This window comes from Pithys albifrons, chromosome 11 (genome assembly GCF_047495875.1).
Source record: "Pithys albifrons albifrons isolate INPA30051 chromosome 11, PitAlb_v1, whole genome shotgun sequence".
In the NCBI taxonomy this organism is placed as follows: Eukaryota; Metazoa; Chordata; class Aves; order Passeriformes; family Thamnophilidae; genus Pithys; species Pithys albifrons.
The window spans coordinates 26,027,632-26,054,785 of NC_092468.1; the positions used below are offsets into that span (position 1 = coordinate 26,027,632).

Here is a 27,154-nt window from a genome sequence, read left to right on the forward strand (position 1 = left end):
TTCAATTGAGATTTCTAATAACTGAAATAAGTATAAAATGAGTTATTTTTAATATCAAGACTGTAAACATGGTGTACACATTTTATTCACAGTGTTTCAAATGCTAATTAGAGCATTAGGAAGAGACACCAATTTCCCAGTTCTCAAACAGTTTGTGCTGGAGTGAGTGGGTTTTGGGGTCCTGTGTGTGTCTGATACCTGCCTGCTTAGCTTGTTACAGACTGGCAAGGGTTAATGTCTCATGGGGCCTGGGGAAGTATTTTTAGCCTTAGTATGGGGAAAATCTCTTGGAATCTATTGTTATGAAAGAGAAACATGTATGTCCTTCAACCAGAAAACCTCAGACTGATTTAGGGTTGGGAGGGCTGTTGTACAGCTGAGCCTGCCTGGAGTTGTGGCTCAGGCTCACTGAGGCCCCTGATTGTCTTGCACTTGGGGGGTTTGTCTTTTTTAATTATAATTGGAGATAGTTCTATTCCCCTGATGGATCATGTGCCTTGAGAACATCCAGTGACTTTGCCATTCATATCAGAAATAATCACTGGATGATCTGAGCTGCTGCATCTGCACACACAGCCTGGAGCTTCTGAGCATGAAGGGTTTTATACTCAAGAGTTGCAGTTCTCAGAAGACAAAGTCATTAATAATTCAATCCCCAGGTAAAGCAGAGAACTCTCTCTGGGAGGCATGTCTGGAAGATCCCAGCAAGGTGAGTGTTTAAGGGATTGTGAAAAAAATCTTAATGACTCCTAATAGGGTTAAACAGAGAAAGAAACTATTTTTTGAGTCTTGCTTAGACAATTTGTATAATTTTGAGAATGTGAGGAAGGCACATCAGTCAGACATCCTGTCTCCATCTGTGGGCACTCTCTGTTGTCCTTCAGGAGTGGAAACACAAACATATTTGACTGTAGTGTGGCCATGAACATTCCTTGGCCTCAGCACTCAAGTGTGACATTCCATTTGGGAATTGTCTCAACTCCAAGTTACTTCACCTGTGAAGGAGCTGAGGGCAGAGGGGAGATCCTGTTTCATCAGGTGTCCTGACAGCAAGGGTGGCATTTACCAGGCACACAGGGACAGAGTTCTGAAAGATCCCCTTGGCCCAGGGGGCTCTTTGGGTGTCTCACAACACTGGAAATTGAATGTTTCCAATTAAAATGTTACAGAGCTAAAATATAAACACTACAATCTGTTTTAGCTTTACCTGATTTTTGAGAGCAGAAAGATCTGATTTGGCAGAGCAAAACAAAATAACTTTCTAGGCTGGCTTCAATATTGTCAGTCTGACTTGCTGCATACAAAGGGAAAGCTCCTGCCAGTTTTGTGGAGTAATAAAAAGAGGATTATTCCCAGAAATGCTGCATCCCCCACACTGCTGGAAGCCCACTGAGTGTCTGCAGAGTGACCTTTTGTGTCCATCCACCCCGGACAGCCCACGGGGGTGGCTGTTCATGGGCAGCTGAGCAGTGTGAGGGGCAGAGGGGCAACAAAAGGTTGGGGTTTAATTCTTGGAAAGCACAATGAGTGTTTGGCTGCTGGTGTTTTCTCTCAAACAGAGAGGTGCTGGTCACTGATGAGAAGAAAGCCTTCCATGTGCCCATTTCTTGCCGAGTTCTGGTGCTGCAGTGAGGCCACAGCCTCCGTTCTGGCCTCTGTGCCAGGCCCTGGGACATTCCAGTGGGATGGCACCAGGGAATAATGAGCATCCCTAACGAGCCCTTTCCCCCCTAACACCCAGTTCTCCCTGGGCAAAGGGCCCTGCACACCTTGGGGGGGCACCTTTTCCAAGCCTCTTCCACCCGTTTCTGTTCTTTCCTGCCAGTGTAAGGGGGTTTGCAGAGCACACGAGTGTGGGCACAGTGCAGAGCCTGCCCGGGCCTGAGCCCAGCAGGGCCGGCTGGGCCGGGAGAATGTTCTGGAAGGGGCAGGGAGAAGGTTCTGGAAGGGGCCAAGAGCATGTTCTGGAAGGGGCAGGGTCAGGAGAGGGTTCTGGAAAGGGCAGAGCTGGAGAACCTTCTGGAAAGGTCCAGGAGAAGATTCTGGAAGGGGCTAAAAGGACGTTCTGGAGGGCGCCAGAGAACATTCTGGAAGGGGCCGGGGAAGGTTCCGGAAGGGGCCGGGGAAGGTTCCGGAAGGGGCCGGGGAAGGTTCCAGAAGGGACCAAAAGAATGTACTGGAAGGGGCTGGGGCAGGTTCCGGAAGGGGCCGGGGAAGGTTCCAGAAGGGGCTGGGGAAGGTTCCGGAAGGGGCCGGGGAAGGTTCCAGAAGGGACCAAAAGAATGTACTGGAAGGGGCTGGGGCAGGTTCCGGAAGGGGCCGGGGAAGGTTCCGGAAGGGGCCGGGGAAGGTTCCGGAAGGGACGGGTGGCTGAGGGCGAGGCAGGGAATGTTCTGGAGGGGCGGCCGGGCGGGCACCCAGCAGGGCACTGAGAGCCCCCCAGGGCCAATCCTGCACTGGCTGCCCCGGGAGCGGCAGAGCCACCTGGGGCTGCCTCACCTGGAGCCGCCTCACCTGGAGCCCCGGCAAACATGGAACCCCAGATCAAATGGAGCCGCCGCCTCACCTGGAACCAGCTCACCTGGGACCTGCAGTGGAGGGGCCTCAGGTAGGAGCCCCGGTTGGTGTTTGTTACTGAAATGGGATGGAGCACTCAGGGCAGGTCCCAGAGCAAGGTGAGGGAATTCATTCAGGTGTGCAGGGACCAGCCTGGCTCGGACATCCCTGAGCCTTGGGATCATCCTTGGGATGGATCCCTGGGATGGATCCCCCCCTGGCTCGGGCACTCCCCGTTTCCAGCCCCATTCCAGGCTGCCCTCAGGTGGATCGGTGACTGTTCCCTTACCAGGGCCAGCAGCACATTCGCCTTTTAAAGCGCTCATGTTGTCCCAAGCTGTGGGGATTGCCAGTCCCTGTGTGACAATGCAGCAGCTCTGGGTGTTCCCTTTCCGTGTGTTGCTCGTTCCTGTGCAAGGGCAGCCCTGGGAGTTTGTGCAGAGATCGGCGTCTGTTTGTTTGTTTGTTTCTTGTGGTTTTGTTTACTAACACATGTGAGGAACTGCCCCGGGGCCGGTTCAGGTCAGCAGGTCACAGACTCACAGACCGTCCCGAGCTGGAGGGGCCGATCCTGCCCAGCCCTGCCCTGCCCAGCACACCCAGCAGAGCCCACAGCCCTGGGTGCAGAATGGATGGCCCCGAGCTGGAGGGGCTGATCCTGCCCAGCACACCCAGCAGAGCCCACAGCCCTGGGTGCAGGATGGATGGCCCCGAGCTGGAGGGGCTGATCCTGCCCAGCCCTGCCCTGCCCAGCACACCCAGCAGAGCCCACAGTGCAGGATGGATGGCCCCGAGCTGGAGGGGCTGATCCTGCCCAGCACACCCAGCAGTGCCCACAGCCCTGGGTGCAGAATGGATGGCCCCGAGCTGGAGGGGCTGATCCTGCCCAGCCCTGCCCTGCCCAGCACACCCAGCAGAGCCCACAGTGCAGGATGGATGGCCCCGAGCTGGAGGGGCTGATCCTGCCCAGCACACCCAGCAGTGCCCACAGCCCTGGGTGCAGGATGGATGGCCCCGAGCTGGAGGGGCTGATCCTGCCCAGCCCTGCCCTGCCCAGCACACCCAGCAGTGCCCACAGCCCTGGGTGCAGAATGGATGGCCCCGAGCTGGAGGGGCTGATCCTGCCCAGCACACCCAGCAGAGCCCACAGCCCTGGGTGCAGGATGGATGGCCCCGAGCTGGAGGGGCTGATCCTGCCCAGCACACCCAGCAGAGCCCACAGCCCTGGGTGCAGGATGGATGGCCCCGAGCTGGAGGGGCTGATCCTGCCCAGCACACCCAGCAGAGCCCACAGCCCTGGGTGCAGGATGGATGGCCCCGAGCTGGAGGGGCTGATCCTGCCCAGCACACCCAGCAGAGCCCACAGTGCAGGATGGATGGCCCTGAGCTGGAGGCAGGACCCTGAGATCAGCTCAGTTGGTTAAAACTTGGTTGTAACAATGCCAGGGTCATGGGTTCAATCCCCTGTGTGGGCCATTGACTGAAGAGTTGGACTCAGTGATCCTTGTGGGTCCCTCCCAAGTCAGAACAGTCTGTGAGGGCAGGTTGGGCTGGACCCTGGGCTTGGATTGCCCCTCTGCCTCTTGAGCTGCAGTCTCAGGGCTGAGTGCACATAGGCATTTGCAGAGAATTTTATTATTTTTACTATTTGCTGTAAAGAACACACACTGCATTTGGCTCATCATTTCAGTTTATTATCAAAATGCTTTGATCAGATGACAAACTCAGAAAGCTAAAAGGACATAGGTTTTTAAATAGACCTATTGTAGCAGTCATCTGAGGTATCTGGTACTTGGTTTGGAAACGTTTGCTTTGATAGACAAAGCAGGAAGTTCCTTTGCAATCTGCATGAGGATGTTTAATACATATATTGCAGATTTAAAGCCTTTTACCTTCTTACTTAAAGCTCCTTCTGACTCTTGCAGTCAGTTGTGCAGCTTTCCTGATATGAGGACTGACATCGACCAGAACACATACAAGTTTTGGGCAGGATCAGACCCCAAACTCTGAGAAAGTCAGCCTGGAAACTCCAACATGGGTGCACTCCCCTGGAGAGCTCAGTTGTGTAGGCTTTATCTTATTGCCCAATACCATGTTTTACTCAAATCTCCCAGTTCTATGCAGCCACTGAGAAAATATATTACAATACTTCAAGTCAAAAGTGTAGCTCAGATTTAAATATAAAAACTATGATTTATACATTACTAGAAACCTTAAAAAAGAGCAGCTGTAGAGAAAGCAAGAAAAAGCTTAGAAAACTGTGAAAGGGTCTTTGATCACAATCTTAGAGATTACAGGTTGAAAAATTAATAAATTACCTACAGTTTCAGTTGGGCTGGAAAGCAGTAAATAAACTGTTGTAAATAGTGACTTCAGGTAATACACACTGGAGTAATTAGTGAGAAGTTAGTTAAGTACAGCAGGTCTTTGGACTCCTCTTGTTTCAATGGTTTCAAGTAAAAATGCAAACATTTGGTCTAGCAGATCTCCCGTAACAGCAGAGGGTACAAAGGCTGGCACTGGGATATAAATGTCATTTCTCTGTCATGTTATGATGGCTAAACAGGTGTGTTACTGAGAGCTTCCTTCCCCTGATCAGAAACCTGCAGTCCCTGAGCTGTGGGAGAGCAGGGCTGTGACATGTCAAGGTGAACCCCAAGGCCCCTGCCCTGGGCCGGGCTCAGACTGTGTCGCTGTCCGGGGGCAGGGGGGGAGAAGGGGCTCAGGCTGCCTCAGTCCCTCTCTGTGCTTTCGTGGGTGATGATTTGGGGTGGCATGTTTACCAACAATTACAGTGACTACTCTGGCATAATCCCCTCCCTTTTCTCCCCTCCTCCCCTTCTCAAAACTGGGTGAAAATGTCTCTTTTCCTGGAAAGCTCCTGTGAGGTTTGTGGTCTGTCACCAAACGCGGCACTTCTTAGCAGGATCCATGTTGTCTTTGGTGGTGCAGGAAAAGGCTTCAGAGAACTCTGGAGAGTTCTGCAGTGATCCAAGAACCCTTCAAAACACAACAACAGCTTGTCATTGTTGCTTGCCTGTCCGAAACAAACAAGCTGACCCACATTTTGTAACTTGTTTTTCGTGCATCCTTTTGCATCACCTCACTGGTGGGGCACGCCCGTGTTGCCGAGCTCCGACTGTTGCTTCACTTCCCCTCAAGGAGTGTTTTCTCTTTCCAGTTCGTATGGCCCTTGTTGCAGCCCCCACAATACCGGCCCTGCCCCTTCCTCACTGCTGCCTCTCACAGCCCAGTTACTTCACCTGGAACAGGTTTCTTGCTTGTCCATAATTCTCACTGAGGAGTTTCTCAGCTACGTTTTGCTGACAAGTTTCTTGGTGAAGGGAGAACAAGACCCTGAGGTCAAGGGCTGTGGTGTAACTTGTCAGTGAATGTTCATTTACATTCTGACACCAAGTTTTAGCTGAGATCATACTGATTTCTCTGGGCATTCTCCACGAATGTTCCAGTGAATGAGTTTCCTGGCAAAAAGACTCGTACAAACAATGTCTTTCAATTGAATATGAGGCCATTCCAGCTAAGGCTGATTTTATGTGTGTAATTGTGAACATGTGTGAATAGATCTGCAAGAGCTGCTCATTCCTTCAGGAGTGGGAATATAGCAGCAAATACCTGGGCAGGAAAACAATTTCAGCTTCAATGTCGTATACAGATACTGATGGACATTGATTGTGGACCAGGAGTTCTTTATAGAATTGTTTGTTTGAGTGATTTGTGGCTAGTCTGTGAATAATCTTAACCATCAGATTGAACAGAACCAGGACGTGCCCACAGAAGCTGAAATGAAGTTCAGCAGTTGGCACCTGCAACACTTTGTCTCCACAAGGCCAAAAGGGGCTCTTCCCCACTGATCCTGGGGGCCAGCAGTGAGCAGGGGATGCACAGAAACAGCATTATCAAAACTGTTGTGCACTTGGGTGAAGCTGTGCCTCATTGCTCACAAGGACCATGTAATGGTTTGACCCATGGCTTCCTCAGTAACCATTGTATCTAAGGAAGTTACAAGTATTCCACACTCCTAAAATGGGATTTTGCCAGAAAGAGCAAAAAGTATTTTGGGTGTACTAAAACAATACCTAAACCAGCAGTGGGATAAGAACCTTGCTTCATTTACTGATATTCCCAGAACTACAGGCATTTGGTACCTGACCAGCTACAAGTGAAGGGCTTTTATTGTACTTGCTGTGTTTTAATTTTGCGTGTTAACACTCAGGTACTTTGTCTTTCGCCCACTTTTGATGATTACCTAATCTAAGGAATCTTCCTGTTAACTTCTGATTTCCTAGTAGACAAAAGATTCTCTCTGTCCAGTTGTGACCCCATTAACTAAAACTGTACTAAGCAATTAACAATTTTCATGAAGAGCTGCCTGTCCTGCTTGGAAGGAGGAGCAGCCTGCAGTCAGTGTGGCAGGGCCCATCCCACCCCCAAACAGTAATTCACAAAGACACACTGGGAGCCTTGGTGACACTTCAGTAGTGTGTCATTAGGCATCAGTTCTGTGGGTAGGTCTTGTGTGCTGAAACACTTCCATGTTAGAGCTCCTGTGAGACATCCTGAAAAAGGCTTCACATTCCCAGAGTGTTGTATGGTTTCTCATTAACACTTGTGTCATTCCAAATAAAGTTTACAGCCTTTCCCACCAAGGCACAGACAACATAACAGTGTAATATGTCCGGGGTACACCCGAGGGCAGTTACACAGAGCTGCTGAACTAGGGAACTTCAAAGGCCTTGAAGTTCAGATCAGATGTGCAGGGAGGTTCTGAGGAGCCCCCGGAGCCTCCTCAGCACTGTGACCAGCCAGGAACGATTGCAGGGCCTGATGCCCAGACTGCCCCCAGGAGAGATCCCAGACAGCACACACCACCCACACTGGAGCCAGGCAAGGGGCACTGCAGGAACAGCCACTGCTTGCACTGCATGTCTGAGTGTGTGGGGTAAACAACCAACGCCATTCTTTGGTGAAAAGCCATTGAAAGAAAGATACTGGAGTAATGCAGTGGATTGTACTGGGAGAGAACTCGGCTGTTGTGGATGTGAAGCCTGGAAATGCCTCAGCCTTCCAGAGCCAGCCAGTGCTATTGCTGAGCTCATGGAGCAAACAGGTGTGTCAGAGCACAAACCCTGTTACACAGCTGATGAGTGGGCTGCTCTGACTGAACATGAAAAGAAAAGATCCTCCTCTGGCCCAAAGGGTGCCCCCCTGAGCAGCCACATTTGCTGCATGGCCTTACTGAGCTGAGCCCACCTGCCCCTGAGAAGGCTGGCTGAGCACACCAGGCACAAAATACCTGTTTGCTACTGCACCACAGCAAGGGGTTTGTTACTGCCACTGATTGTACCTGGGACTTCAGTGAAGGACAAAAGTCCATCCATAGCCTTTGATCTACAAGAACCCTACCAGGAGCTATTGAGGGAGCCAGGGGACTTTGGGAAGAGCCCTGAATTCCAGGCCCAGTCACTGAGACTCTGCTGTAACATTCATGCTTGTCTGGTGACAGCCAGGTGATACTGTTTGTGCTCTGAGATGGAGATTGTTCAAAGCTGCCCCACAGTGTGGACAGAATTAAATTGTGTCATCTCCAGTGTGAGGAGAACTGTCCCTCATCCTTTCTCTGCCCGTGGAGCTTCCTGGGAGTGGCTGTGCCTGTTTGTGCAGCACAGGGTTGTGCTGGGCTGGGAGGGACAGGGGCTGTCTGTGTGTCCCCTGGGAGGGACAGGCACTGTCTGTGTGTCCCCTGAGAGGGACAGGGACTATCTGTGTGTCCCCTGAGAGGGACAGGGACTATCTGTGTGTCCCCTGGGAGGGACAGGGACTATCTGTGTGTCCCCTGGGAGGGACAGGGACTATCTGTGTGTCCCCTGAGAGGGACAGGCGCTGTCTGTGTGTCCCCTCTGAGCTGCCACTCTCAGTGTGCTCTGCCATAGCTGTGTGTGCCACAGCTGCCCTGGGCAGCCCAGCCCAGCCCAGCCTGCCCCCCAGCAGGGCAGTGGGCACTGCTCTGAGGGAGGGAGGGTGTGTGTGCTCACCTGAACTGGCCCGGGCTGTGCACGTCTGTCTTGATGGAGTTCACGGCGTATTCTGGTCTGTACGTCCCACACCACACCTGCACAGGTAACAGGGCAAAGCACCGTTAGCCCTGAGACTGCCCAGCAACAGACCTGCTGTCACTGAACTGTGAAACACTTAAAGCCATAAATGTCACAGGAGAACATAGAGAAAAAAGGTGTATTTTGTTAAAAAAATATATTGTTGTCCTCAAAGGCACGTGAGCACAAGAAACTTCCTACCAGACTTAGGAGTGGCTGGACTAATTTCTTTAGGGAAGATAAAAATCACCAAACAAGACTTAATTTTCTCTGCTTTGCAGTGAACACTGCTCAGGTCTGCAGCTTTTCCAGTTGTGGAAGTCAACCTGCTCTTTCTGACTGACTGATAACTGCAACTTGGGTGATTTTCAAAGCCCTCAGGCAGGAAGTAAGGAATACCTGTGCAAAGTTCAGGAAAAACAGCTGTTTGTGGTTCATGTCCAGACCAGGGAGAAGTTTTTCCTTTCCATGCTTTCTCACATAGTTTTCATAGGCCTGCAGAGTGAAGTGAATAGAAACGTTAAAACTTCCAGCCCAGACAATCAAAACAAAATGATGACAAGAAGGAACTCGGATTCTCTGATGTAATTAATCATGGACTCCCTGGCCACCCAGCCCACAGGTGCCACCTTTAAGCACAGGATGACAGGGCCATTTCTTAGAACTGTGACATCAATTATCCAGTGCTGCATTATGAAAAGAAGAATTTTTCCATTGTGGTTTTGTTGGGGTTTCTTTAGTGCATTGCAGACTTTAAAACCCTTGCCCAGTAAGAGCAGCTGCGTTCACGTTTCTTATGGAGACACGTGTCAAACGCTGTGCTGTTAGTGTGTCACTGCTGATGGAAGATGCTGGAGAAATGCTCTGCCCGAAGTCAGGGCCAGGGTACCGCCCTAAGGCCAACCAGCTGCCCAATGAGTGGAGAGCAGGTCCCTGGAAAAGGCTGGGGAAGGTTCAGGGGACACCAGCTGAACGAGAGCCAGCAGTGCCAGCACTGCAAAAAAGGCAAGTGTCCTGCTGGGATGTGTAAACAGGAGGGGCTTATATCAGATCCATGAGCAATCCTGGCACTTGGCACTGGGCAGGGCTCAGCTGGAGAGCTCTGTCCACTTTTGGGCACTGCCCTTCAGGAAAGATGAGGACCAACTGGAGAGAGTCCAGAAGAACGCAGCAAGAGCGAGCAAAGGTCTAGCAAACATGACCTATGAGGAAAGATTGAAAGAATTGGGTTTGTTTAGTCTAAAGAAGAGAAGTCTGGGCCTTGAAGCGTGTAAGTCTTCAAATATGTAACAGGTCAGAAAGGAGCCCATTGCTCTGTGGGCACCGCGGGGAGCAGAGCGGTGATGGCACCGGAGGGCACGAGGAGGGAGCGGGACAGATCCTGGGGGTGGCTGAAGGGTGCAGGCATGGCTCATCCCACCTGCTGGAGAGAGGGGTGAATAGAGACCTCTCAAGATTCCTTCTGGACCCTTTTTACTATTTATATGATATCATAATAATTTTTAATACTTCTGACCTGATTTTACTCTGGCTACTCCCCTTCCTTTCAGAAAGAGTATCCCCTTTCATGGCTTTGCACATATGCTCCAGAAACTGAAGATCAGCCTAATCTAGTAAGTCTGAGCCCTCTTTCAGGATTCCAAGTAATTCTTTAAAGTCTCATTAATAATTGTCTTTGCCCTCAAACGTGTTCATTTCCAGTGAAGGAAGTTGCTGAGGGCTTTCTTGCAGAAGTTGTGGTGGTAACTTGGAGAAGTGTGAGCTGGGCTGTGCATCCAGCAGGCTCTTTGATGGGCAGTGACAGCCTTCAGTTGGCAAGTGTTGAGTGTTTTGCCACAGAACCAGGTGTTCAGGGAAGGAGAGGGAGGATCATGTTGTTAGGCTTGCAACCATCAGATTTGTGAATAACAATTTGATACAGAAGCTGGCTTAGTATTCTTCCAAGCCACTGTCACAAAACCCCCTCTGTTTCTTCAGCTGAAATTCTCAAAGTGGCCAGTCTAGGGAGTTCAGCATCTGTTTCAGGAAGAGAATGAAAGGAAAGCCAAAAGCATCCAAACATTCATGGAAGGTTTAGCACAAGGAGTCCAGATATCACTGACATCTCTGGATACCTGTACAAGATGAACAGTGAAGTGTCCCACGTTTATGGGGCAGAACAAGGTCATTCTGCCCCTCCTTCCTGGCATAAAAAAGCTGGTGAAAAAGACAGACAGAGGCAGGGGCAGGGGCAGAGGTGGAGGCAGAGGCAGAGGCAGAGGCAGAGAGCTGCTGGGTATCAGCACTTTGGTTGGGTGATGGTCCAAGTGGGACTCAGTGAGTGTTTTCATTCTACACCTTTACTCATGAAGGAAAAATTAAACAATGGAAGTCAGCTGGAAAAGAGTGTACTGGGAACAGGTAATATGCAGTCTGACAGCATTAACAGGGGGAAAGAAACACCACAACTGGCCAGTAGTTTCAATCCCTGCCTTGGTAGCACAGTAGGTCTGGTCCTGTCCCTCACACAGTAACTGTGTTTCCTCTTCAAAGGCTCTGCAGCCGATTTTTCAATCTCTGGCAGTTTCAGCTGAAATAGAGAAATGGATACTTCTTACCTTGTATGCTTGTCTCACACCCCCGTTGTCAGCAATGTTTTCTCCTAGTGTGTTGATTCCACTGAGCTGTAAAAGAGAAAGGAGAAGTACAGATTTCTTAAAGAGCTTGTTCAGGACCTGTTAACAGCAACCTCCAGCAGATTATGTTAACATCTGTGAAAAGTCTTGTCTCCCTTGTCTCAGAATCCATGTGGATACTGCTGTTTGCCCTAATCCTCCTCCTTCCCCTCCAGGCAACCTTGTAGGCTCTGTATCTCCTTTCCCCACATTCTCTGCTGCTTGGCCATTGGTCCCTTAGTCTTCCTCTTTTTTCCATGTCTTTACCCCTCAGTTTGTGACTACAGTTCCAGTCAGAGGAAGTGGACAGAGTCTGTATAGTGTACAGAATAAGTTAAAACTCCAAATAGTTGAAATTATCTGTTAACAGACATCACCAAACCTGTTAGAAGGTCTTTTCCTGGGTATCAGGCAAGTTAGGTAGCTTTTTGGTGGCCAGATACATAGAAGATCTCTATTTAGCTGGTATTCCTAAGGCAGTCAAGTATCACTAAAGATGCTGAAGCTCTAGTAATGGGGAGTCTCTGATGTTATTTTTTAAAAGTTGTATCTTCAACCTTTAGCCCAGCATACTGAGTTATGATAGTCAAAGCCACAAAATCTAGAATTATACTTAGGTTGAACTTAATGTGTGGAAAAATGTCAGAAAAATACATTGACATTTTCTTCTCTGTTTTTACTGGCCTCTCTCCAAGTCCCAGCACTTTCACACACAGAGTAGGAAAACCTCAGGGCTGGGAGTTGTATCTTTTCCCTGTTCTGTGTGATGGAATATACTGGCAGGCTCTAAAGAAACAGGCAGTAGAATTGAGAGGAATCACTTCTCGTGGCTTCCATGCACACTGAGAGCAGCACTGGGAGCTTCACACAAACGTGACCTACGTTCTGTCCCCCTGCCAGGTCCCAGGAGAAGTTCCCATACTGGTACACCATGCACTGGGACAGCTCCTTGAAGTTCCGTGCTGACTCTTCAGTCCACCAGTCCACAAGGTCTCCGTTCTCATTGAAATTCCTGCCTGTAGTAACACATTTCATTACAGATATGGGCAAGGAGGGCCTGGTACAGTAAGGGGGGCAGCGAGTCAGGCAGACTCTCTGGTTTGGGGTTTTGGGAGGGCAGTACTGGAGTGCCTCAGAGATCCAGATCTGATGTTACATGAGGACATTCCTCTCTCTTTCCCGAGCTGCCTGGGAGGGTCAGGCCCTGGGGCAGGGAATCCCCCGTGCCCAGGGTGTGCTGGCAGTGCCCTCACCGTTGTCGTCAAAGCCGTGGGTGATCTCGTGCCCGATGACCATCCCGATGCCGCCGTAGTTCAGGGACTTGGGCTGGGAGGCACTGAAGAAAGGGGGCTGCAGGATGCCTGCAGGGAAAACTGCAAAACACCCACAGCAGTCAGGGCCTGCCCTGGCACCCCGGGTCACTCCCCTCCTCAGACACTTCAATATCACCACCAGCCTTTGCTTGGTTACTGTCTCACTGTGCACAGAAAGCAGCTTGCTCCAGTTTCCATCACTTGGCATTCTCAGACTCCTGTCTCATCATTAAATAAACCTCACAGCATCATGAGAAGTGGGAGGGAGCTCCCCTAGAAGAATAAATTATGTGATCATTGCATCCATTACAAGTCAATCTCGGAGACAGGAATTTATTCTTCCACTGAAAATACCAGTAACTCCCACTAGAGTCAATAAAAATAGGCCAAGCTGGCAATGAAAGAACTGGAACAAGGCAGTTCTTCTCACCCACTTCTGTGCTCATTTTTCTAGGCTTTTAAGAAACAATTCAGTAAAAAGTCATGTTGCAACTCTGGTCTTTTTATAAAAGAAGAATAGTAAAATGCTCTAAAATGTTCTGTTCAGTCTGTACGTTGTGCAGTCGGGCCTCTCCCTTCCCCTCTGCAGCAGCACAGTGTGAATCCTCACCACAGGACTTGAACAGAAAACAGCAATTAGGTGACAGTGTTCACACAGCAAGAGAAAGAACACAGACACTTCTTGCCTTTGAGCACAAATCTAGTTCAGTTCTAGGGGTTTCTTTCAAGAGGAGAAAGACCCACGAGAAAACTGGGAAACAGGTTAGAAAAACCCCAGTTGTGCTGAGCTGTGCAAGCTGCTGCCACAGCAGTTCTGTTACACTGCTAGTTTGGGTGGAACTAAATAGCCAGATGCTTTGATGTTGTTATCAGAAAGGACTGATGGGGAGAGGAGTGTAAGTGCCATGGTGTGTGATGGGCTGACTGGGAAAGGAGGGATCTCTGGAGCACAGAGCAGGGAGCTGCTGGCTTTGGAAGCACTGCCAGGGATGGGCACTGGGCAGGATGGGCAGAATCAGAGAGCACTGCCAGGGATGGGCACTGGGCAGGATGGGCAGAATCAGAGAGCACTGCCAGGGATGGGCACTGGGCAGGATGGGCAGAATCAGAGAGCACTGCCAGGGATGGGCACTGGGCAGGATGGGCAGAATCAGAGAGCACAGGCTCAGAGCCAGCTGGTACCTGAGAGAACACACTCTGGTCTGAGTGCTGATGGAGCAGCAGAGATCAGACCATACTCAAATGTAGTAACAGAGCTCTGCGTTTCCTACAGATCATGCACAGAACTCTCTTCAGAGATTTTTCTTAAGCCTAATACTGAGCTAATTCAGACATCACTCTAAAGATCACACTGCTTTAATTACCCTGTGCATGCCATAGCTGAAGGATGAGGTAACATTTCATGGCTCACATTAACTGCCAGTCACCAGTTTCAGTCTTCCTGATTCCTTCCCTGCGAATTACTGAACAAAGCTCTTTTAAACAAAGCTGATTTAAACAAAGCCTTCTGAGCAGGTTTTGTGCTAAATGCTCACATGAGGAGATAATGCTGTTTCCTTTCTATGCAGGGCCCTGCAGGAGAAGGTTTCTCCATTTCTGTAGACTTGTTTTCAGGAGTTCCACCTGGCTCATGGTACCTCGCTGGGGGCTCAGAGAGGACCCTGCAGTTTGTTGCAGGATGGAGATGACAGAAATGCTGAGGGACATAATTAATGTTGTGACATTCCTTGTGACTCTTGCAAGACTTGTAGCACTGTGAAGGGAGCTGGGATGGTTCACAAGAGGAGAAACCCCAGTACCTCCACATGGTTCTAAGCTGTAGCTGGATGGACTTTTTTAAAATTTCTTTAAAAGCAGTTTAATGCTCTGTCTTCTGTGTTGAGTTATTTTTAACCATGGATGGTTTGGGGTAGGCTAACATTAGAAATCTTTATACTCAAATTTGTACTACCAAGATTGCTTCACTTACTGATTTTAAAAACACACACATACGTAAATATAAAAAATTATTTTGCTGTTTAAATCAGTATTGCATGAGTGAGTTGGTAAACCTTACCTATCTGATTTCTGCTTGCTGAGTAAAAAGCATTGACAACAGCAGCTCCACTTATCCACCTGGTAACACCAGAAGAACAAATGTTAGAATTTCAGTTCTTAATGGCAGAGTTAATGATTACTGGAATAAACCTAGAAACTGGAACAGAATTGCAGAATAACTGGGGTTGGAAGGTACCCCCTCCTGTGCAAACTGGATAAGAGACCAGACACAGTATTATTGAATACTTACTCCTCTTTGTCCACCTTTTCTCTGAGCTTTTTCAACCTTTTCTTCTGGGTAAATACTAAATTTTGAATAATGTTTTCAAAGTATTCTTCTTCTTTGTAGTTCAGCTAAAAAGAAAGGGGGAGGAGTTAGTGGTGGTGTAACTCTTTGGAATAAAAGCCACATGGATGAGGGGAATGCAGCCTTAAGCACGATGAGCTATGGAACACATTCCTAAGGGTATGTTTGATTTACAGCTGGACCTTGTTTGCAGTGCTCTGCCATGTCACAGGGTTGATGCTGTAGCTGGACATATGGGAGCAGCTGAGTGTTTGTTCCAGAGCTCTTTATTCCCTCTCTATACACATATTTTGAGTGGAGCTCAGGAATCGTTGGTGTTGACCTTAACCTGTGGGAACTGCTCACTTAAAACCAGTAGGTACCAGTCTGGTGAGCTGGAGTTGCACTATGAGGGGTGGGGGTGTGTGAGCACTCACTGAGCAGTGCTGGGCCCTGAGCACCCTGTGTGTGTGTGTGTGTGTGTGTGTGTGTGACTGTGTCTGTGTCTGTGTCTGTGGGTGTGTGTGACTGTGTCTGTGTCTGTGTGTGTCTCTGTGTGTGTGAGCACTCACTGAGCAGTGCTGGGCCCTGAGCACCCTGTATGTGTCTGTGTCTGTGTGTGTGTCTCTGTGTGTGTGCACACCCTGAGCAGTGCTGCGCTCTGAGCACCCTGTGTGTGTGTGTCTGTGTGTGAGACTGTGTCTGTGTCTGTGGGGGTGTGTGTGTGTGACTGTGTCTGTGTCTGTGGGTGTGTGTGTGTGAGCACTCACTGAGCAGTGCTGGGCCCTGAGCACCCTGTATGTGTCTGTGTCTGTGTGTGTGTCTCTGTGTGTGTGCACACCCTGAGCAGTGCTGCGCTCTGAGCACCCTGTGTGTGTGTGTCTGTGTGTGTGTGTGTGAGACTGTGTCTGTGTCTGTGGGGGTGTGTGTGTGTGACTGTGTCTGTGTCTGTGGGTGTGTGTGTGTGAGCACTCACTGAGCAGTGCTGGGCCCTGAGCACCCTGTGTGTGTCTGTATCTGTGCGTGTGACTGTGTCTGTGTCTGTGTGTGTGTGTCTGTGTGTGTGCACACCCTGAGCAGTGCTGGGCTCTGAGAACCCTGTGTGTGTCTGTGTCTCTGTGTGTGTCTCTGTGTGTGTGTGTGTGTGTGTCTGTGTGTCTGTGTGTGTGTCTGTGTGTGTGCACACCCTGAGCAGTGCTGGGCTCTGAGCACCCTGAGCTCCTTCCCTACTCACCTCCTGGTACTCACTGTTGAGCTTGTTGTCGTCTGTCACGATCTCGTCGGGATACCCAATCCTCTCTCGAATTGCTTTTGCCTGGGGACAAGAGACTTTGATACCCACAGCAAATCCAGCCATGTCTTTAAATCAATCATAAATTGTGTAATAGAGGCAGTATGGGAGCTGCTGCAGAAACCACAGCATGTTAGTTGTGGAGAGGTTTTGGTTACATTTTTTATTCACACACTAGTTTATGGTTGCTCTTTGTAACTGGTCAAGTGACCAGGAATCATTCCTTCCCATTTTCAGTATTTCTTATTTGTACACATTCATTATCTTGCCCCTTAATTACTGACTTGCTTGAAAGGCCTTTATCTTGTCTACAGGTTCCTCCTATTTTGTGTGTCTATCTCCATGTAATCTGTAAGCTGCTGTGCCTACATAAACATGAACATATGTGCATTTGAATGTATAAAATAGTGATAGAAGTTACTGCTTGTTTTTGTCAGGACAAACAACTGCAATACTGATTTTTATAGAATACACATCAGCAATATTTAAGCCAGAGCTTACTTTTTGTTCTGCTCTCTTCTTGGTCTCTGCATCCATCCAGGGAAGTTCATCCAAGGTTTTTATGAAAACATCCCGTATATCTGCAATCATTTCCTCAACCTGGGAGAGACCACAGCATGTTACAAACACAGAGAAAATGGTGTTGCTTTTCCACAGGCACAGTTTGCTCAGAGCAGCCCCTTCCTGTGTCAGCTCACAGGTGAAACCTGCGGCTCCAGGTACGGAGCACGTTCAGCCTGTCCCGTGTGAGGGAGGGCAGGGAAGGGGCATGAGCTCACAGGGCAATGCAGGTTAGTCATTCAGGTCACCAAAACCTGACAGAACCCCCCCACTGGATGTTTGGCATCTGATGGAATTGTGCATATGAGAAACCCAAAACCACCAGGATTCCAGGGGCGAACAGAGTCATCTAAGGCTTCAGTTCAGGTCCATTTTCAGCAGTTTTCTGTGACTGAAGCAGACACAGCCAGTTGTCCCTTGGCCCGTGCTGGCAGGATGGGAACTGGTGTCAGCCTCAAGGAGCAGCAGTGACTGCTGGTGGCAGAGAGTGCTGCTCCTGGGCCACTGCTGGTGTGCCAGGGATGCACCTGTGCCCAGCAGGTGCCTCTGTCCCTCCAGGGCACCTGCACTCCTCACATTTCACATGTTACTTCAACAGAAACCTCAGTTTTTAAAACTTCGTAATAACTGCCATTCCCACTTCAGTAAAACCTTGGGAATCAACCCCACTTTGATGACACTGTAATACAAAGGTAATCACAGCAGTGTAAAGAAGCACACAGTGAGTGCTGATGAAGAGCCACTTTGCTGGCCCCGGGCTGGGTGTGCTCAGAGCTTTACCACGTGCTTGCTGTCCCCAGCAAAGGCCTCCTCCACGTAGAGCCGCCCCACCGCGCTCTCCATGTTCCCGTTGACATAATTGGCACAGCGGCGCCAAACCGCCGTCTCTGAGGTGGTGCCATACAGGGCCTGAGAAACACAAACAGCGGGTCAGGCAGGGCCGTCTGGGCCCTCAGGTGGAGCAGGACAGGGATGCACTGACTGACTGCCAGGTGTGCCTTCCAGAGGAGCCTCCTCAGCCTGCAAAACACACATTTAAGTCGTACTTGTGTTTGGGGCACTGAGGTGGACTCACTCCATAATGGGAACATCAGTCCCAGGGGAAGGATGGGGATCATCAGCAAAATTCTTTATCCTTTTGAGACAGGAAAGGTAGAAGAAAGCTGCTCTAAGAGCTAACATGGGAGAGGTTGAAGGGGCACACCCTGACACACCACTGTCACTGGACAGGGATCTGTGTGGCAGTTCCAGCTCTGACAGGGCCGTTGTGACTAAGCAGCAAATTCATTTCTGCAGAGCTAAGATTGTGTTTTCCACCCAAGCAGCAGCTTCTGTTGGAGCCCGTGAAGTAGAATGTCCTTTGCTCCATGTCATGTTGCTACAGGGTGTGCAAGGGCTTTGTCACAATAATGTAAGTATGTGATACCACACTATCATGACATGTGATAAAGCTGAGTGGGTAATACAGTGACACAACACCCGACTGCAAGGAGTGAAATTCCACCTCCTGATCTCCAGTGAGACCATGGAATGCCATTTGGGAGCAAACTGAACAAGACCACTGCCAGTTCAGCTCCACTGTATTTAGTGTGAGAAGCTCATCTATACTAGATCATGTATTAATAATGAATTAGTAGAAAATCGTGTGGTGCAATACATGACTATGATAAAATCTTTTTCTGTTGTTCTTTCAAACTTTGACATCTTTCTTACTGAGACTTCCCCAGTGAAGCCCTGAGATGTAGTGGGGGATGGCTTTTATTTATAGACTGCAAACCACAATATTGGTGATGCAGAAAAGCCAAATAATCACTGACTAAGACAGCCCTGTTCAGTTATATAAAACTGAGCAAAACTACACCTCCTCAGGTAATTATTATCATTTTCTGTAACGATCTCCTTTAAAAGCTGCTATTTGTGTTAAATCGTTTCATATGTCACTAACTGATACAACAAAATGGCCTTAACCTTTTTTAATGGAGCTCAGCAAATGTACAGCATAGGAAATTCTGCTGTGGAAACGTAAAGAACTTCCGTGTCCAACCTCTGAAATTGCTCAGTATTTCCTCAAAAGCCTAAACTATCTGCTGATCAAATGACTGGAAACCAAGGCTGGGCCCATAGTCTGCCTTGGAATGTATTGCTCTGGATGCTGAAGAGTTTGTAACAAGTCAGTCAGAACTAAATAAATGGGACCATTCAGATACCAAAATGGGGATTCATTAAATTCAGAAAACCCCAAGCCCAAGTGCCAGAGCAGTGCCTTCCAATGCACTCAGCCATCAGGCATAACTCACACAAACTATGGATGCCCTCCAGCAGAGGCTCAGCAAACACATCTGGCTCTTGTGTGCAAAGTCCAGAATACATGAAGTATTTCTATCCTACAGCCACAGGTGTGTGGCTCCCAAGAGTCCCCCTCAGCACTCCGAGAGGTGGATTTGTGCACCTTGCGGAAGGCGCTCCGCGTGTCCTTGTAGTCCCGGCTGAGGCTGTTCACAAGGTCCATCACAAACCGCCAGGTCAGGTAGTTCTGCAGGTCTCTGTTTAGCAAAACAACAACAAGAATAAGCTGGTGATGTTCTGAGGCTTTTGAAGTTTACTGCAAAGCAAGTGCAGGTGCCAGGAACACCTCCCACACCTACCTGGGGGTGTATTTACTGAGAATAGCCCTGAGCTTCAGCAGGTAGTCAGGGTCGTAAACAATGACGTGCTCGGTGTTGGCAACGTTAATTTGGACAGTTGACATGATGGCATTTATGAATTCTGACCAGTTGAATGCCTGGAAAAGGAATATGCTGTATTATGTGGTTCAAGCAGAAACAATCAGCCTTCAGCTGTCTTTTCCAGTTTAAATATGTTTGCATGACACAAATGCTCTGCCTTTAGTTTTCCCAGAAGCTGCACTACCTGTCAGTGGGGTCATCATCAGAATCTGAGATCATTTATAGCTCCAAAATCCTGTTGAAATAGGGTGGTGTTCAGCAGACAGGGTTCAGACACTGCTTTGATTTCAAACTAACACAATTTTTTGTTAATTTTTAAAGTTTTTGTTCTGTCTGTTGCTTTGGAAAATGTTGGTGATTTTTCCCAGTCTGTATCTTTGGAAAGTTTTGTTGGAAGAGGTAACATCTTCCATCAGGCAAACAAATGGATCTGAGGAGAGCAGAAAAGCTTTCAGGAACAATGACTGCAGGTCTGAAAGAGGCACAGCAAACTTCAAGCTCCTCTTGGGAATTATTGCTGTTCTATCCTTAGACCAACAACAACAGGACCAACTCCCATCGCGTGTCTTTTGAGCATTTTGGAATAAACTTAAATTAGTGCTGATCTGCAGCACCCCCCAGGAACTAATAACAACCAGGGCAATGCCACTCTGTGTCAGAAGCTGGTTTGTGACAGGCTGACTGTAATGGTAACCAGCTATCCCTGGGGGAGAAGGTGAATTATGGAACCAATTAAGCCAGGCAGGAGGAAACTGCCAGAGAATTAAAGGTGAAGAATTTAAAGTCAATAAAACCGCAGCGATTATGAAAGTGTGGCACAAATAGAGTTCTACAGCACCTTGCTGGCCTCAGAAGCCTCAATAAAAGTCAATTAGGATCAAATATACCCATGTCTAGTAGGACATGGTGTTCCTGAGGAGACACCTACACTGGCAGACCCGGAGCTGGTTTTTGGGCAGGCTCTGGTGCCATGAACTGAAGGCTGCACTGCACAGACAGCACAGGGCTCGGGGTGAGAGCCAGGGCAGGGCTGTCCCTCTGGGAGCATTGTCCTGATCCATGGCCCTGGCTCCCTGGGCTCCTCTGGGCTTCTTTGGGAGCCCATCCTAGAGACAGGATGCTGGAAAATCAGGACTCCTTGTTCTGACTCTGCAGCTCTGGATAAACACAGCAGGGCTGGGTATTCCTCTGCTCCATCCCTGAGCCTGCTGGTGCTGCAAACTGGCCTGTGGTCCTGGGCCCTCGGGAGCTGCTGTGGGAGTCATGGGAAGGGCATTTATTGGTGCTCTGCAAAGGGTGCAGGAATATCCTGAGTGCCAGCAGGAGTTACGTGTGTGTCAGCTTGGCAAGAACGACCATCCTGAACCGTGAGGACAAGTCACAGAATCCCAAAATGGTCTGGGTTGGAAGGCACCTAAAGATCATCAACTTCTAACCCCCTGCTGTGGGCAGGGACACCTTCCCCTGGATACTTTTTTCCTTTGTCCTTTTGCACTGCTTATGTTGGGGCAGAGGGCAAGGTCTCCTTTAGGCCAGGAGAGACACTGAGTGAGGAAGCACAGCCTTGTACAGACAGTTCAGTGACACCAGAAGTTTGGGTAGGACTGGGCACATCAGGGGTCCTGTTCAACTGCAAACACATCTCAGCTTAAGAAAGAAATGCCTTTAACAGAAAAAATTCAGGCTTCCCTGTTTAATCTCATTACTGATAAATTGAAATACCAGATTGTTGATCACTCACCTTATTATTGATTTCCAAGGAGAAGTTGCTTTGGAGTTGTGCCAAGGTCATCTTATTGTACAGCAAAAGTGGATCATTCCTGTCTTCAGCTTTTGTTGTTGCCTATCAAAGTTAATAATGAGAAAATGAGTGCACTGAGTCAGCTCTCAGGAACTGTGGTTTGCTCAGGGTGCACATCCTACCCTGTCTGTTCCTTCTGGAGCCCCCGCTCAGCCAGAGAGCCTGATCCCCCACTCACACACGTGGGGCTGCACCAGGGGCTCAGCGTGGCATCCAAACAGAAGATCTTACCCCTCTGAAGGGTTCTGAAAAATCAGTCATGCCAAGCCTCACTTTATCCCTCTCCTTCCCTTCTGCTTCCTCTTTCCTCCTGGGCATTCAGTCTTTTCTCTGTGTTTTAACAAACTCCCAAGAGCACAAGGCCAGCTCAGGCTGAGGTTTGGATGGAAGGTTGGAACCCAAGGCAGGGGCAGCTTCCCCACCACCAGCTGGACTCTCTCACCAGCAACTGCTGCAGAGCCATTGCAGGGCTGGGTTCCTGTCATGCTCCTCTTTAGAATCTTTCTCCAGGGAATTCCTTTTCTGTTCATAATTTCCATCTCTGACTGAGCCCAGGGGTGTTTCTCAGGAAAATGTAAGGAAGCCAAAATCTGATGGGTTTAGTTTATACAAATGGTCTTCCCAAACACATGCCCTTACTATCAGTGTAACTTGAAAAGTAGCTGAAGCTAGAAATGATGTATTTAACTTATTTCACAGTCAGCCTCAGCTTCAGGTCCTGCTGGAACAGTTAATGATCATGAGCCACGGTTTGCTCTTGAATGCCTGAATTTCCATTTGGTTTGCTCCATGCCAGTTGGCATTCTCACTATTTCTCCAGTCAAACTCCTATTATTTTTCCTTTGTCCTTTTCTTCTAATGGAGAACAGTGTTTGATTAAAAATGCCCGTGGAACAATCAGCATTGTGGAGCAGCCTGTGCAGCACAAACATGACTTTGTGCTCAGGGCAGGCCAAGGGCTGGGGATCTGCTGCTCTGGGATCCAAACAGCCCACGGGGAAAGAGGACAAAGGGAGGAGCAGCCCCAGAGCATCTCCCAAACTCACACTCCAAACCACATTAAACAGCCCCAGTCTGAGTCTCTCTCCTCCAACAGAGCAGGATAAAACATTTGGCTCCTTGGGAAACAGCTAACTGGGATATTTTCCCTGGCTCCTTACAGGACATGTCTGTACTGTGACATGTTCCTCTTAGGTGTAACATTCATTTTTGGTCTCACAGAATAAAATCAGCAAGTCACTTAATAACCCAGTTTACAGGTAACTTTGTTAGGTGTTAAGAAAAAACTCAGTTGTGTAAAGGATACATTAAAATGTTTTTCTTACATTGGCAATCTCTTTCTCCAGGTCCATAACTCTGTTCATTTGCTGAGAAATCTCATCCTCACTTGAAGAAATATTTCTCTCTCTCAGGATTAGTTTAGCCACAGAAACCATGAAATCAACATAGGCAGAACATGCCTGTTGGGAAAAACAGGAACATCTTAAAGACAAAACTCTTCAGAGTAGTCCATACCTTGATTATAGTTTAGATTTTCTCTTTTTATCAACGACAGATCTTCATCCCTTACTTGAACAGTTCAGTTTTATTCTGAAACACTGTTAGAGCACAACTGGAAATTAATGCTGAAAATTCCCTCATGGAAAACTGTTGTATAATTGGAGCACTGTTGAGAGCTAAACATGCTCAACGACTGCACTGTGTTTTCATTATTTCAGATGAAACATTTGTATGTCCATATTTAAACCATCACTCCTGTTTTTTCTAGCTCACTTTAATTACAGCTTCCAAAAATATTGCTTCCCAAGAGCAGTGTTCCCAGGGAGTCAGCATGGTGGGAAAGGCACTCCCAGAAGCAGTGACCCTCCTCCAGTACTGCTGGGAGCAGTCAGGAATCATGGTGCTCTACCCAAAGCTGGGTATACTGTGGAAAATATATATTAAATTCAGCAGAAAGGAATTCAGCAAGGATAAGAATGTAAATATGGCAGTAAATTCTCTGAAATGTCACACTGTCAAATCACTACAGGTGTCGTATTTTATGGAACTCACTGTTATTCCTCTTTGATAAGCCAAATTCACTTTCCTATCAACAGGAATGTTGTTGTCAATATTCTTTCAAAATGCAAATTTCATAAAGTACATACTACTAGATTAGCTATGAAATAATACACGTTTTGTGCAATGTACTGCAATGTACCAACCCAGTGATTGAAGCCAGGATTAGTAAGGTGTGCATGTCATCACCTTTACTAATAGCAGTATTTTGGTACGTTGTGCTCCTCAGGCAGCAGGACACACCCTGAAACAACGTCCCACAACTGCCCCCCGGGCATCCCTCCCTGCCTGGCAGTGCCAGCTGTGCCTGCCTGGGGTGTGGGCACTGCCAGCACCGGGCCCAGGACAGGGCTGAATCCTCAGGGCCAGGGGTAACCAAGGTTATTTCAGCAGGAAGAGGAAAGCCCATGAAACCACTGACAGCTGCAACAAGTCACAACAGACACTGCAAAGCCACCTGGGAAAACCATCCCAAAATTCAGTACAGATATTACCCCAAACCAGGAAGCCAACAGAGATCTTCAGGTACCAGTCAGTGGACTTTGTTTATGTCCTAAAGTGCAGCTCTTAGGTCAGATAGCAAAGAACTCAGCTCATTTCAGATGGGCTGTATGAAACTCTGACACTTCAGTGGGAATGTCTGAACGACTCCTGGGTGAGCTGAGCCATCCTGGATCTCTCAAGGGAAGGGGATCTTTAAATGATCTTACTGACAGATTGCACCTGTGTGTCTGATGGAGGCAGAGGGCAAAGAGCAGGAGGCAGAGCTGGTGTTGCTGTAGCAGCCCCAGAGTGCAGGGACACAGCAGGACTCAGAGCCAGGACAGGCTCTGTCAGGGCACAGGCTTGGCAGGGAATGGCTCTGCTTGGAGCAGGGAATGGGGAGGGTGTTGGGAACCTCCCTGGCAGTCCCAGAGCTGGTTTGTCAGCACTTCCCTCTGCTTTCCAGCAGTGCAACGCTGATACTGAGGCAGGGCAGAGATCAGGCCCAGAATTGCCTCCCAGTGGACACAGGACAAGGAAGGAGCAGCTTGTGCTCCATGAGCCACCTCCCAAAGGCCATCACATGTGTCACAGTCATGGGCCTGAACAGTGCAGGTGGCAGTGACTGTCTTTACGAGCATGTGATCTGTAATTAAATGTAATCACTATTAACTGGTGGCAGGTCAGCAAAACACCTACAAACCCAAAATAGACTGTGCACTCTCTCACTGCTTTTGCTTTTAATTACACAGAAGAAAAGTGGTTAACTAAAGGTCACTGTGGCAGCAGTTGCAGCTCTGTGACTTCAGCAAACACAGACACTGCAGCTCCCAAGGACTTAAAACACATCCAAGATTAGCAACAGGGATACAGTGTCAGTGCTAACAGGTTAATGAGAGCATGTACAAGTAATGAGTAAACAAGAATTAAAGGAGACCTTGTGAGGTTTCAGATACCTGAGCAATTTCTATGGTATCACATCATACTTTCTCTACAGTTGATGTAGTGGCCTGTGATCTTTTCAGATCTTTCATGCAGAGAAGTGTGTCTGGTCCTGATTGGTTCTGTTTCTCCCAGCCTGTTACTGACAGGAGAGGTTCACCTGCAGCACCTGCCACTCAGTCCCAGTTCAGAAGTGGCCTCCTGTTTGCAGGGGCAGAGCAGGGCTGACCTATAACCACTCCTGTGCTGCCTTCCACAGCTCTGACAGGGGAGAGCGCTCGAGTCAGTGCTGAGGCCTGGCAGAAGCTGCTTAATGAAGCTAAAATGTTTCATGTTTATCTCCTTCCAAGAGGTCCTAACAAGTCAAGTAGCTGTTCCTCCTCTGATTTGTATAATACAGGAACTGGGTGGAAAAGCTATGACTTTTCTTGCACATGTATGTTCAGAGATTAGAAGAGGAATGGCAGGGAAGGGAGGGGAACAGAGGAAGGAGGCAGGTTGGGATGTGCAGTGTGTGGTGATGCCAGAGGGGTGCAGAAGAACTTGGCACACACTGGGAACTGGAGCCAAGACAAGCCCACCTTGTCCTGGAGCTGCTGGGCAGATAAACCCAGGTCCCTAACATGGCATAAAAGTAATAAATTGTTACACTGCCTCCTGTTCTTAGCCAGCTTAGCTCTTCTAGCCCTTAATCTCCCTCTCCTGTATCCTCTTCCACTCCCTTTTGGCTCTCTGTCCTTCCTGCACACTTACCCACGTTAGAACTCTGTCCGGTCTGTCCCACAGGCTGTCCTCACCTGCAGACCAGCCTTGGTTAAAGGTTCATCATTATCACCTTTCCATTCCAGTTTCCCCAGTTCTCCCAGTGATGTCTTTTGGGGGCAGCACTGGAATCTCTTTGAGGAAGGACTGTTCTGCTCTTTGCCTGTCCCTACTCTCGAGATGTGTCTGCCTTGAAAACACAACCTACACCATCCCGAGTGTCCTGAGGAGTCTGCCAGCCCCACTTACCTCTTTGTACGCCCCAGTGCACTCGTAGTAGTCCCGGGAAGGCAGGCCCAGCCCAGGCTGGTCAATCTGGAAATGCAAACAAAAGCTGAAAAGCACTTCAGGGCGAAGTGGCAGAGCACGGTACTGCTCTTCAGTGACTTACAGGTGCTGAGGCTTCACTCTGGCCAGTGAAGCAGAGATTCTGCATCTCTGAAATTCATACATGTGAAGTGCTCATGGATCCCTCTGCCCTCTGAGAGGGGAGGCTGCCCCTTGCTCCTGTAAGTGTGTGTATAGTGTGTGCCTCTGTGACTCCCATCTCACTGAAAACAGCAGAGTGTGAGTGCACTGAACAGGGACGTCAACTTGGAGAACAGACAGGGCACCGTGAAACAGAGAACTGAAGCTGAAACTACATCAATTCACAAGTTCCTCTCCAACGTGCTCTGGTACAATTCAAACCTCTGATGTTTGTGCTGGTCACCATTCATGTCTGTGCCTCCAGCTTTGGCTGCACTTTCCTGGGAGAGGCCGTGGCCCCCCGGGGACTCACGTGAATGATGTGAGCTGTGGAGTTCTTGTCGTCTGTGCCCACAAAGAAGTTTATAAGGACCTTTTTCCCGTATCTGGAGTTGAGCTGGGCAATGGCTGTCTCAGCTGTCCAGGCAGCACCTGAGCAAACGAAAGGGGTGTTCAGTCTTGAGTTTGGTGAGCAACGAAAGCTACAGGAGTTTAGGTATTTTAATTAACAGAAAATAAGCCCAGGTTGTCTTACCATAGGAGGTCTCCCAGTCGGTCGTTGCCACAGGCCAGTCAGACACATTGGGCAGCAAACTGATTAAAGGCCTTCCACCTCTGCTGTCAATCGCAGCTTTGGGAAAAATCAGATGGGTTACCAGGACATTGTAAACCCCACAAATGTTACATATCGTAATGAGTGTGGAACAGTGAAGCTGAGCACTATGTTTCCCTCATCACTGCAGCAGCAGTTTGCTCTGATGTATGACTGCTGTAACATTTAATGTGACAACATTCCAGTCATGATGCAAACAGCATGTGCAAAGCCTTGCAGCCACAACACTGGTGAACTATTTCCTTTTGTCTCTGCAAAGAGCTTGAAATAATAGTTTTGAGATGTATTGATAACATTATAGAAACTGTAAAACTGTGATTTAGGAAGCCCTGCAAACTGTTTTATTGCTCTTTGTTCCAGTGGCAGAGTCCAACTCAGATTCTTGAATTAAATGTTCTCCCTGTCTTCCTACAGCCTGGAATGCCAGGGAGCTCTCACCTCATCCCTGGGAATTCCTACAAAAGAATTAACTCATATTTAAGTGAGAGGC

At 48.6% G+C, this 27,154-nt stretch overlaps 1 protein-coding gene across 4 annotated transcripts in view; it reads right to left on the bottom strand.

Moving 5' to 3' along the window:
- Nucleotides 1-4,228: 4,228 nt before the first annotated feature.
- MME (membrane metalloendopeptidase) overlaps nt 4,229-27,154 on the bottom strand; it is a 35,194-nt gene continuing 12,268 nt past the window's right edge. For all 4 annotated transcript variants that reach the window (XM_071566673.1, XM_071566672.1, XM_071566674.1 and 1 more), the window contains 18 exons: nt 26,587-26,682; nt 26,365-26,483; nt 25,833-25,898; nt 22,664-22,798; nt 21,279-21,380; nt 19,457-19,593; nt 19,261-19,354; nt 17,592-17,720; nt 16,752-16,850; nt 16,194-16,274; nt 14,924-15,027; nt 14,693-14,751; nt 12,577-12,696; nt 12,206-12,339; nt 11,267-11,332; nt 9,069-9,164; nt 8,610-8,686; nt 4,229-5,556 (listed from right to left, as the gene is read on the bottom strand). In XM_071566673.1, coding sequence (XP_071422774.1) covers nt 5,457-5,556; nt 8,610-8,686; nt 9,069-9,164; nt 11,267-11,332; nt 12,206-12,339; nt 12,577-12,696; nt 14,693-14,751; nt 14,924-15,027; nt 16,194-16,274; nt 16,752-16,850; nt 17,592-17,720; nt 19,261-19,354; nt 19,457-19,593; nt 21,279-21,380; nt 22,664-22,798; nt 25,833-25,898; nt 26,365-26,483; nt 26,587-26,682 — 1,814 coding nt within the window. In that variant the 3' untranslated portion in view covers nt 4,229-5,456. The remainder of the gene's footprint in view (nt 5,557-8,609; nt 8,687-9,068; nt 9,165-11,266; nt 11,333-12,205; nt 12,340-12,576; nt 12,697-14,692; nt 14,752-14,923; nt 15,028-16,193; nt 16,275-16,751; nt 16,851-17,591; nt 17,721-19,260; nt 19,355-19,456; nt 19,594-21,278; nt 21,381-22,663; nt 22,799-25,832; nt 25,899-26,364; nt 26,484-26,586; nt 26,683-27,154) is intronic.